General features: G+C 38.8%; 1 protein-coding gene across 1 annotated transcript; it reads right to left on the bottom strand.

Annotated features, from left to right (window-relative positions):
• Nucleotides 1–20: 20 nt before the first annotated feature.
• Nucleotides 21–3,656, bottom strand: LOC115428053 (elongation factor 1-alpha). The gene is made up of 8 exons (XM_030146851.1): nucleotides 3,505–3,656; nucleotides 2,525–2,679; nucleotides 1,862–2,041; nucleotides 1,466–1,762; nucleotides 1,224–1,374; nucleotides 886–1,142; nucleotides 578–812; nucleotides 21–471 (listed from the first exon to the last, which is right to left on the bottom strand). The coding sequence occupies exons 2-8, from the start codon at nucleotides 2,666–2,668 to the stop codon at nucleotides 350–352; spliced, it is 1,386 nt and encodes a 461-aa protein (XP_030002711.1). The 5' UTR covers nucleotides 2,669–2,679; nucleotides 3,505–3,656; the 3' UTR covers nucleotides 21–349.
• Nucleotides 3,657–12,821: the final 9,165 nt, after the last annotated feature.

Genomic DNA, 12,821 nt, shown 5'->3' with positions numbered 1-12,821 from the left:
AGGATCAGAACAAGGTTATGTCAGTTTTTTCAGAGACATTTATTTTATTAGTTACCAGCAGCTTTCATTCCAATCAGATGTGGCATTTTAACATCAAGTTACGTTCTAAACCTTTTTTCTGACTTAATTAAACTGAGAGGAGGCACCGTCTTTGTGATTCAGGTGACAATGCCACAAAGTTCTTTTTCCTGCGAAAACTTTTGCGATGGGTTTTAATCAGCATAAGCCAGTCCTTGAGTAGAGAGCTCTGCCTCAGAGAAGATGGTCCAGAGTGGGGGAGACAATGGGGGGGTGGGTTGGCCCGCTGCTGCCGGCACACATCTCTTTGTTGGATGTCCTGCACGACCATTCATTTCTTCTTGGCAGCCTTCTCTGCAGCCTTGGTTGTCTTTCCAGAGATGTCCTTGGTTGTAACACTCTTAATGACACCGACAGCGACCGTCTGCCTCATGTCACGCACAGCAAAACGACCTGTGATAGAAGATCGGTAAGCAGATGATCAGTTACTGCATGTTTCATTTACTGTAATGCATGGAGAGCATTAAGCACTGTGGTAGGCTGAAAGTGCACAACTTACCAAGGGGAGGGAAATCTGAGAAGGCCTCCACAACCATAGGCTTTTGAGGAAGCATGTTAACAATGGCAGCATCTCCAGACTTGACGAACTTGGGACTATCTTCCAGCTTCTTGCCAGAACGACGGTCGATCTTCTCCTTGAGTTCGCTGAACTTGCAGGCAATGTGGGCGGTGTGGCAATCCAGCACAGGGGCATAACCCTCACTGATCTGGCCAGGGTGGTTCAGGATGATGACCTAGAGTAAAGAGATCAAGTTAGACAGGCGCTCTAATGATCAGTATCTGACCAAATGATTAAGTACTACCAACCTGGGCAACAAAGCTCTCTGTACTCTTGGGTGGGTTGCTCTTGCTGTCACCAGCAACATATCCACGACGGATCTCCTTGACAGATACGTTCTTGACGTTGAAACCAACGTTGTCACCAGGGACAGCCTCAGGCAGAGACTCGTGGTGCATCTCCACAGACTTCACCTCAGTGGTCAGGTTAGGGGGAGCGAAGGTGACGACCATGCCAGGCTTCAGGACACCAGTCTCCACACGGCCGACAGGGACAGTTCCGATACCTGAGAGAAACCAGTCACTTAATACAACATTGATCTAGATTAACGCGTTTTGATTTCAGGTCCATTTCCATTTCCACTCACCGCCGATTTTGTAGACGTCCTGCAGGGGCAGACGCAGAGGCTTGTCGGTGGGACGGCTGGGGGGAATAATGGCATCCAGGGCCTCAAGGAGTGTGGTTCCAGAGGCGTTACCCTCCTTGCGCTCAATTTTCCATCCTTTGAACCAGCCCATCTGCAGATAAAGAAGGCTTAATCACTCTGCTCTACTGACCAAACATGTGGAGCTCTAAATTGTAAATTTATGTCAAGGCTGTTTTCCTTACATTGGTGCTGGCCTCCAGCATGTTGTCTCCATGCCAGCCAGAGATGGGGACAAAGGCAACAGCTGCAGGGTTGTAACCGATTTTCTTGATGTAGGCGCTCACTTCCTTGGTGATTTCCTCATAACGGGCCTGGCTGTAAGGGGGCTCAGTGGAGTCCATCTTGTTGACACCAACGATGAGCTGCTTCACACCCAGGGTGAAGGCCAGCAGGGCGTGCTCACGGGTCTGACCGTTCTTGGAGATACCGGCCTCAAACTCACCAACACCGGCAGCAACGATCAGCACAGCGCAGTCAGCCTAAACAAAGAATTTGAAGCACATTCAAGATCAGCATGTCCTGTTTAGTCACAGAGTCCAACTTGGTTTCAGCTTGAATATTCAAGTATTAACATTTACCTGAGAGGTACCAGTGATCATGTTCTTGATGAAATCCCTGTGTCCAGGAGCATCAATGATGGTCACGTAGTACTTGCTGGTCTCAAACTTCCACAGGGCGATGTCGATGGTGATACCACGCTCACGCTCGGCCTTCAGTTTGTCCAGCACCCAGGCGTACTTGAAGGAGCCTTTGCCCATCTGCAGAAGACATTTTCATTAATTTGAATACATATGCTGAATAGATACTTTAAATTTATACTGAACAGGTATAATCAAGTTTCTAAATAACCATTGCAGTATTTAAATCCAGTAGAAGGCTTTGGGTTAACATGATAAATGTTTACTTTACACAAAAGCCCCATTCCCTCATTGAACTTCATAAGAAACTACATGTCTGAACTAAAATGATTTTTCTGATCTAATGTGTATAATGTGATAACCCAGGCATGCTATTTCCCCATTAATCCCCAGGTTGTGGCAGTAGTTCTCCATGAATGGCCTGGGGCCCTTTAACTGAATAGAAGTGCACAGTCAGTGCAGCTCGCGCCAGGCCCCACCCCGCATGCGCGTACACATTCGCTACATCCTCGTGCCGGGCAGGCAGGCTCAGAGGGGCACGCTGACGCCGCCATCTTGGACATGACTAAAGGTTCTACAGATAATACAAAAATAACCGCTTACCTCAGCGGCCTCTTTCTCAAACTTCTCGATGGTTCTTTTGTCGATTCCTCCGCACTTGTAGATCAGATGGCCGGTAGAGGTGGACTTGCCGGAGTCGACATGGCCAATGACCACGATGTTGATGTGGATCTTTTCCTTTCCCATTGTTGTAGTTTCTGTGCCAGTTAAAAGAATATTAAACGTTAATTCTCACTTTAAGATATTCCAGATTTACAGTTCCTTTTAAATTTAACTACTGGTTAAATTTAGCCACATTAAATGCAATACAGAGTCAAATGAACCACGACATCTTAAACCCGGTTTAAACTAGTGGTGACGTGACGGTGTAGAAATGGATGACCGAATGTAGAATTTGAGCTATTATAACATTGTGGTTTTACGTTAATTCATCTGATGAACGTTATGAGTCTTTAACATATCGATTTGATCCGTTAGCAGGCGGAGGCTGCTGCTAGGCCTCACTCGGCCACAGGCCAGGCGAGACACGTGTTACTCCGTGGGCCACGTCGTATAAAGTTACAAAGATCGCCAAATATTCTGAAGCATACTTGTCCAGACCCGACACCTGTTAGTCAAGACCCCATACAGTTGTTTCAGGGAAGGAAAGAAAGGAATGCCATTACAGCATCCTCGGATCTCCGGTTTCAAAGCCGCCTCTTTGTTCCTTCTCCCACATTCTCTTTTCCCGCATAAACCCTCTTTTGTTAAAAAGTTACAAAATAAACCACATATGAAGTAGACATAATACAAACGCTTTGGCATTAGCCTGCTTGGCAAACGAAACAAACTGCTATGCTATACATTTTCTGGCTAATCTACAGGTTAATATCCGTGTTACATAACCTGAAAAGGCAAAGTTTTGGATAAAACAAAAATCAACCACTCGATGAAGAAAATGGCGAGTTTACGTTAAAATGTCGAGGAGGCATTCAAGTCCTCACACTAGGCCTGTCTGTGGTAGAAATTAAAGTCAATCTTACCGGTGTTTTTTGGGTTTTCACGGCCAAAGCTACTGCCCCTTGCCCAGGTAACAGAAAGAGGAAGAGTGGGGTCGGACTCAGAGGTTTTATACCGAATGGGAGGCGGCCTGACTTCCTGTCGGCCTCCGTGATGCAGACCCCGCAAATCACACACATTCCTGTAAAAAACGTCAGCACGTCACCGGATGACCCGCCTGAAACATGTATGATGTATCAGCAGGCGGTGAGATTGTACTCACACATGAAACTAAAAGAAAACCAGCAAACACACATATGATGAAAAACTGGTGACTGAAGCTCACAAAATGGCTGTTGTTGAAATTTATGGCGTGTTCACACAATTCACCTCATCATTCACACATGATCAGCTCATATTCATGTTACTTTTTCACCTCCTGTAAAGAAATCACAGTCTTAAATCAGACTAAATATGTTAAAATCAAATTGAAAAAGGGTTTGTCAGATATTAAGATATAAAGTTTGATTGTAAGCCATTGCCATAAGTATAAATTGGAAGATTTTTCTTCGTAAAACTGTAGCTAACTAGACCTAATACAACCATGATGTGCTGGTGTTATTAGAAAAATACACCTGGAACAAAATATAACTGCAGTTATAAACAACTTTAACTTTGGCTTTATTTTGCATCATATAATATCAATAATATTAATAATTATTATTGTTATTTTCTAACTTACAGAGACAATCATGAATTTTTATGAATCTTTGGGACAATTTTTGTAAAAATCTAATGATACTTCCACATAATAAAGTGTAACAAAGTGCAATACCCAACCCCCCCTTCCACGGACCCCCACCCCCAGGACGACTTATCAGCCTGACAAGATTATCTAAAGCTGAAAAAAGATTTGCATTCAAACTGTTTCAATCCTGAAAAGATGAAGTCGCCTTATCTGCCTGTTATATACATTCACAGCAGTCACACAGACAGAGGTGTTAATAATGAAATTTGTTAATGTTATAAAGGTGTCGTATGTTTAGGGTTGGTAGATTTTAAATTTTTCTGACAAAACTTAACGTCTCAGGTACATATCCTTCACTGGTAATGAATTAAAGAAAAAAGTCATATTATGATGGCTACAAATTGTCCTGTTTTGTTGGGATGCTATTTGGAGGGTCAGAAGGTCACACTCAGTCTCCTCCAGCATCACCGTGGCTTGTTTCCCAGTTTAAAGGCAGCTGGCATCCCTGAGCAGCCCTGCTAATCCACATTTGCCTTTCCTCCTCACATACACACACCACTCACTCAGATTTCCCTACGTCCAGTTCAGGTAACAGCTACTTCAAGTTGGCAGCTGCTGCTTTCAGTCAGAGCAGTGTTGAGAAGTGGGGAGAGAGGGAGAGTGGACTGGGGGAGATAATGAATGAGCCAAGCAGAGAGAGAGAGAGAGAGAGAGCTGTGACTTGTTAGCAGGGTCGTAAAACGTTAAAGCAGAATGACCTGAAAAGTGCTAGAGCACAACCCAGAAATAGTAGATGTGTTGCAACTATTTTTATTTTTATTTTATTTAATAATTATGTCAAGTATATTCTACCAAGCAGGTGAATTGAAAAGGAAGTTTAGTAATTCACTATAAGAATGTAACATGCATATAACACCACACCTGGCTCCTGCAGGCTAGCATTAAAAGACTGTTAGTATATACAGTGATATATATATATATATATATATATATATATATATATATATATATATATATATATATATATATATATATATATATATATATATAAAACCAAGCTAAGAACTAAGGAGAAGTGTATTTGTTATAACCTGGGGAAGATCCAACATGGACCAAAACATTGCGCCTAGATTAAATCTGTGGTCTGGTTTTGGCAAACAGCCTATCAGCAAAAAAACAAACAAACATATTTTTTACTAAATCATTCAGTCAGTTTCATAATTATTGTTCAGCAGTTTCATTATACCACAGATTATGACCAATTTTTCTCCCCCTTCATTCTACAAGTAAATTTAACACAATGTTACTGTTAAAGTAAAGTGAGCCTGGGTGTAGGGATTTTAGGGTAAAATAAACCAAACTGTGTGTTCAACCATTAGGCTAGTCTTATTACAGAACTGAGACTGAATTAAAGGTCTGAAGCACCTTTATTTAACTGCCCAATTTTAATTCTCCTCTTAAAAATAATGTATAAATCACACTGTATTTTATTTTATGTGGAACCACAAATATCAAATTCTGTGCAGCATTTAAGAAATTCTGTATAATTTCAGCATTTTAGTGATAATAAAAAGGCACTGGATGACTGCTAATAAGTGATAACATTTAGTGAAGAATACATTGTGCCAGAGTTGTGTGCCATGTTTAATTATGGTTAATATTTTAAAAAATAAATAAATAAACACACACACACACACACACACAAAAAGCACTTTCTGTATCAGATACAATAAAATAGGAATAAAATTTATGTAGAGTGGCTAAAAGTAAAAAATCCAGCTTTTGTCTATTCTCAAAAATCTTAAATAGTGCAAAATAACATGGCTTGTCATGCATTTTCATTCACATTTACCCGGAGGCTGAATGCAAATCCTATAAACAAAGAAAGAATCAAGTGAGAATGATTAAATAACACACGGTATATTCAGTTTAAAGCGAGATGCAACTTCATACTTAACTCTGCTCGTTAACTAACAACTGCAGTCTACAAAACTAATACTGGAGTTTCTGGATTTTCCTGTCACTGCTGGACAATAAAGTTAATTCAATCAAGGTTTTTGAGTGACGTCAAGGAGGCTGCCAGTCTTCATAAGGTGGAGCACAGAATGTTGCAATAGACTGAAAGGTGAACGCATTCCTTCTGTGGTTAGACTGACTCAGATTAAGAAGTCACTTAACCTGTTCAACTCTGAAAGGGACAACTGTGGTTAGTAAAAAAACAAAACAAAACAAAACACAAAATTAAAGGTCTAATGTCTACTGCTCGGACAGTGACTCTAAATGCAGCACAACTCAGATGATAATGATCTGATGACTGAATGGAGTGAAGTACAACAGCTGTGCTCTTATTTCAGGCTCCGACTCCACCAGGCCAGGAGTGAGAGTGTGAAAGGAGACCGTGATTCAACAGGCTGAGTGGCGGCAGTTGGCAGCACGTCAGTGATGAGTCATCTGGCATGAGTGGTGGCCATGGCAACCAGAGAGATCTGAAATATGTAACCACTGCCTGTGTTAGATCAGGAACAATTTTAACAGCTACAAGATGTTTTATTGGTAAAATTCAGGTGCAGAAGGAAATGTAAAAGAAGCTGGAAAAAAAAAAACACGACACCTAATTTGAGTTGAAGTCTCCTAAAGATGTTGTTCCTCTTTATTTCAACCCAGATCCTTAAGCCGTTAAACAAAATGTGACCTATGTTGTTCACATTTTTTAAGTGACTGTTTCCATGGAAACAGAGACCTTAGATCTCAGTTAGCTTGGGGACAAAGTTGCTAATGTTTTAGACTTCCAATATTTTTTTTATACTGATCCATGAGCAAATTTAGCATTATGTTTGTCATAGTTCTATCATTATGTGTGCCTTATATCTTATTTGGTTGGCTTGATTGTTTGTTTGTTTTTTGCATTGTGTCCCTTTACTGGTTCATTTTGCTCATATATTTGACCATTTTATTAATTTCCTTAATTTGTTCTTTTTGTGGGTGAAAAAATTTGGGAAACACTGGTTTAATGTAATGTGAGTTAAACTGAGCACTGAATTATTTTTACTTTCAATATTTTCATATTTCATATAGATCCATATTTTTTCCCCATCCATAAAAAGAACAAATGATGGTAATATTAATGTTTAGCTCTGTGAAACATTCAAAGCTTATCCCCAGGGTAACTAGCAGGAATTAATTACATGGCTAAATGCAGTTTTGATTGTAATTTTAAACTTATGTCTTCTTATCTTTTAAATTGACTTTCTCTACTTACGTGCACTTTATTTTGTGCAGTAGTAGTAAAAACAAAGTGTACTTTTAGATTCTATGTTTGTGTAAAGCACCTGGAAATGCCACAGTTGATTAAATGTGCTACAAATAAAACAGTCATATTATATATTCAGGGAAATCAAGGCACCCTAAAAATCATTCTGTAAGGATCCTTTTGTTTCACTTGGGGTCCCTCACTTATTAAGAGGAAAACATACTCCCTCTACTGAGTTCTTTAACCTATTATAAATGATGCATCTGCTCATCTTGGACATGTGATTTTGGATGGTCTGTAAATGCCATAATCAATACACTGATTTAAAAACTTTGTAGGCAACGACTACTTACTTTGGAACTTCATGGTCATTTCCATTTGGAAGAAATGTGTGTGGGTGCAGATTAGAGGCTGTGGCTAGTTTGTTATCAGTGCCAACATGCAAGAATCCCACAACATTGGCACTCATTTCCATGCAGACAGATTGTCGATAATTCAATCTAAATTACAATAGCAGCTTGCTGTATTAAAGTGCAGGCTCATCCAGCAGAAAAGTTAATGCTAATGAAGCACATTTGCAACACAGTTTGTCCTACGTCGCCTGTTGGTAGACATCCCACACACCCCTCTCGCTTCGCACTTGCAGACACCTCCGTTTACACTTGCAAACAAAATGTTCTCTTGTGATACATGGCCTATTGTCTGCATTTGCAGTTGAGAAGAAGAGTTGATCACTTTTGCATCACTGCCCCAGGGTGGACTTATTGGGTGCTCAGGTGATTTCTATTTTCCCACCTCTGGGCCTTTGTGCAACACTGGCCCAACTAGGAATGGTGATTTGACCACAACAGACAATCTTTCGTCTGTTTCTGTTTCTTCTCTCCTGTTGTGCTCACGTGAAACTGGGTGCAGCACTGAGTTAAAGTGACCCTCCACACTACCCCTACCCCTTTTGTCTTGCATTATTGAATAATATTTTTCCTTGACCCACAAACGTACATGTTCAGAGATTTTTTTTTAAGAATCAATTTCTTGGACTTCGTAGCATTAAAATCACAGGCTATTGTCTACTTTTCACCTTTGTTTTTATTGTTTTTAGTAGTACTTCTAATGTGCAATTTCCTGTTTACTGCTTTTTTATAGCCTATTTCTTTCTTTATCTAGTTCTTTTTTTTTTACTGTTATTTATCCATATCTACACTGGTTACATGGGTGGCAGTGTGTGTGTGTGTGTGTGTGTGTGTGTGAGAGAGTGTGGCAGTGGTGGTGAGGTGTACAGATTTTTATATGTAAAGTACTTTATGCTACATTTCACTGTATGAAAAGTGCTATATAAATAAAGATTGATTATAATTATTGTGTGATTATTAATTCATTCATTCATTTTCTGTACCTGATTTATTATTCTCTTATATCTGCATGCTATTATTGTCCTACACATATGGTGTTGTGCTGCTGCTGGAACCTTAACTCCCCGAGTGACTCTCCCCTAGAGATCAATAAAGTTCTATCTAATTTAATCTAAGAGTTTCCTTAATTTTGTCATCTTAGAGTGAAGGTCTAAAGACGAATCACCATAGAGGGCTTTATTTGATGTGTAATGTTGCTATGATAAAATAGAGTAAAATGTGAACAGTTTCATAGCTGTTCTAATAACATGCATCCTGCTTTCAACAAAAGTGGTGAAGATTCAGGCCACATGTTAGGGGTTTTGTCAGGAAATACAGCAATATGGCTATGCATAATTAAAAACAACTGCTCCTGTATGTGATGGGGCAAAACAGGGAGAGAAGAAGAGTAAAGGACAAAGGGGAACACTGTCACCTGTAAATTACACAATGAAGTATAAAATACTTCATAAACTAAATGCATACATGCCCACGAAAGCAGTTACCTGAGAGACTAAATTTTCCAACCAAACTAAATCCAGCAATGTCACCCCAACCAACTCTAAGGACATCAGTATGATTTTGCATCGTATTTGCACTTTGCACAAGTATAATTCTATCATCAGCATCAACCTAACAATGAATCAGTCAATTTTATTACTATGTCTTTATTGCTACAAGAACAGAGTCATCCCTGCCTATCTTCAAGAAGCTCCTGAAGACCCAGCTCTTCCGAGAGCACCTCCTATCCTAGCACTTTCAAACATTCCATTTTAAATATTCTAATAAGGTTTTTCCCAGGACAACCACAGATTCTTTCACGAATATCTCTGGACCTGCTGCGGTGGTCCGGCCTCTTCCCTGCCCTCATCATCACCACTCACTTATCCTCAACCGCCTCCATGTGTCTCCCCCTACTCCCCCCTTCTCCCCCTCTCCCCCAGTCCCTATCTCTATCGCTCTCTCTTTTTCCCCTTCTCTACTCTCTCTCTTTAACCCCAACTGGTCAAGGCAGACGGCCATCCTCCAGGAGTCTGGGTCTGCTCGAGGTTTCTGCCTGTTAAAGGGAAGTTTTTCCTCACCACTGTCACCAGTCACAAGTGTTTGCTCCAGGAGGATTCTGTTGGGTTTCTGTAGAATTGACTTAGAGTCTGGTTTTGACCAACTCTATATATAAAATGTCAAGAGATAACTTTTTTGTGATCTGGCGCTATATAAATAAAATTTGATTGATTGAGTGATTTAATTGGTTTTCCCCTGTAAGTCGCTTTGGAAAAAAGCGTCTGCCAAATGCGTAAACATAAACATAAACATATGTCACCACTAAAAGGCAACTGTTTAGTGTAACTGTGTCCATCCTGCTTCCTCTGTTCTTTAATTATTCATACTACAGATATGGTGTAGTTACATATTTACCAAGAACCTAGCTTTCTGCATTTGAGCTGAACTATAATTAAAATTTAATTAGTAGAAAGGAGCATGGCTGTATAAATGTTAGCACACTATGTTAATTTGTGTAAAAACTGTGGGGTTGAGGTGAGAAAATTACATCAAAAGTTACTTTCACAGCTTCAGGGAAACGCAAGGACTAATCAAAAAGACTAAAGCGCTGTAGTACTAATCTGTTTCCTTATATTTTTTGACTAACTTTAGCAAACTGTTCTAAGTGAATACTAAGTTTTACCATAAATACTGTAATAAAAAGTATGGACTAAATGGCACAAGTTGTATTCGGTTAACAAACAAGTAAAGGTGTTTTTGAGAACCAACTGAAAGAATTAAAAATCTATTAATATTTAACAGATGGAGAAGTAGGAATAGACTGAAACAGAAGGGAATGGTATCTTGTTAGAACATAACCAGAAATACTCCAGGAATCCAACCTTATTTTTCTTTTGGCAAAATTCCACATTCACAAATGCAAATTCTCTCATCAAAAAACTTCTTTTATTGCTTTTCACAGTGAAGTCAAACAGTACATCGATTCAATTAAGTTTTCTCTTAACCAAAAGGCAACAAAAACTGTGAACATCTGTAAACATTTTGGCATTTTTTTTGTAAACCCCTAACATGCCCTGGCAAGTTATGTGATATTTTTGTCATGTTTTGTAATTTTACACACCTTGCAAGTTTGTTATTATTTGCTGAAGATCCTTATCTTTGTAAAACTGGCAAATGATAAATGAACTATATTAAAAAAAAAAAAAAAAAAGACAAAATAAATAAATAAATAAATAAAATAAAAATTAAAAACCCTCCAGGAATCCGAAAAATAGGAGACATTTGACTGCTAGCACAACCAAATGGCATCCCTTTAAACATAATGAAAGCGTGTTTGAAAGTCAAATAAGTAGAAATAGTAGAAAAAATATTTTAAGCAAGATGTATGAACAGTTTGAAGGGACGAGGATTACCGTTACGCACTGACGTCATGGGATCATACATTTACATCCGGGTCATTCCAAAAATCTGACGCAAGCTTGACAAAGACCGGGCAACAACCGGAAGTGCATAAAACACAGGATACACAAAACAAACATAACATGTCCCATCGAAGAAAGTTATTAAATTAGAAAAATATACTAATATTATAAAAGACAGCCCATGACACAGGCATATTACAGAACGTTTCTATGATCACTGTTTAACTATTTATCGCTTTCTCTCATTACCCTGAAAAACATATGAGTTCATTTTCTTTTATACAGTAATAACATATTCATGCAAGTTTTAGATTACACTTGGACACCCAACTAAAACCCGCTTTTAAATAATCTGGGGTTTAGTTGTTTCTTGCCCCATCTAGTGGATAAAAAGAGCAATTGCGTTGTTCAACTTCATGAACACAAGTTGCCAGTGTGGGTCATTTAAAGCATTTGTTTGGAGTTTTATTTTAAAATTTCCAGACACTTGAAACACTCATTCTGAAAGTAGCAACTGTAGTCACTGAATTTATTGTGTGGAACAAAAAATGGATGCTGTTTATAGTCTGTTTGTGATTTAATAATGCACTTTTAGACTGTAAACATCAGTCTTAGTATTAGCAGTGGGTGGAGATGGAGCTTTATGGCTACAAAAGAAATTCTGCCATGTTTTCTGGATCTTTTTCCAAGCACAAATGTTTTTTGCTTTCTATTACTACACTTTCAAGGGAAAAAAATCCCATCTGGACTGATTGCCATAATTGGAAAACTCACCCATACTGTAAAGATGTGACTACCATTATGTGTGATGTTATGTTTCCCCATACAATGACTGAAGGAATATGATGTTGATTTCTAGAAGTTGGGTGATTATGTTAACATGGTAGACTAACTAAAAAGGCTGAATCCAAAGATAGAGCTGGAGTCACTGGATCAGGGAACAACCCAAAAACACCACAGCTTAGATTTCTTCCTCAAAACAGAATACATTAGGGAAAACAACTATCATCAAAATATGGTTTTGACTGAGCACATTTTATTTTTTGTGCATTTGATGAGTTTGCCAAAAAATCTTAACTTTTGCAATCGGATGTGAAATACCAGTTGGGTATAAGGCTGTGGTTAGTGTGGAGAGTTTTAAAACAGTGGACAAATACTTTTAATAATTGTGTCTAAGAAATCAGAAAGAACCCTGTAAATTTCTAATTAAATCCGATGCTGTGGGATGAAGCTTAACATTGAGAGTAAGAGCAGATTCGCAATAAGGGTTGAGATGCCTCTAAGACAACAACAATGGATTGAGTAAAAGAGTCTTCATCATCTTCATCTTCACAGGAATTGTACAGTAACATCATAAAGACAAGTAAAGAAAAATGCAGCTTTCTGTCAATTATTTGCTGCAAAATATTTTAAGAAAAAACAAATCAGTAAATACAAACTAACCTCCACAAAACAGATATCACTTTTCATCAGTAAAACATGTTTAATTCTTTTTACAATGACATAAAGTACTACATGAACATTTTTCACAGCATCCCACATTTTCAAAGCA

This window comes from Sphaeramia orbicularis, chromosome 11 (assembly GCF_902148855.1).
Source record: "Sphaeramia orbicularis chromosome 11, fSphaOr1.1, whole genome shotgun sequence".
Lineage (NCBI taxonomy): Eukaryota > Metazoa > Chordata > Actinopteri > Kurtiformes > Apogonidae > Sphaeramia > Sphaeramia orbicularis.
Note: the sequence above shows the minus strand (reverse complement) of the source record. Positions and strands in the feature narration are given on the sequence as shown.

What these genes read in the sequence shown, in the direction of transcription:
- LOC115428053 (XM_030146851.1), bottom strand. Translation starts at nt 2,668, where the DNA reads ATGGGAAAGGAAAAGATCCACATCAACATCGTGGTCATTGGCCATGTC. An exon ending in TTGAGAAAGAGGCCGCTGAG is followed by an intron (nt 2,042 to 2,524) that starts GTAAGCGGTTAT and finishes TGTCTTCTGCAG; the next exon opens with ATGGGCAAAGGCTCCTTCAA. An exon ending in CAGAGAGCTTTGTTGCCCAG is followed by an intron (nt 813 to 885) that starts GTTGGTAGTACT and finishes TCTTTACTCTAG; the next exon opens with GTCATCATCCTGAACCACCC.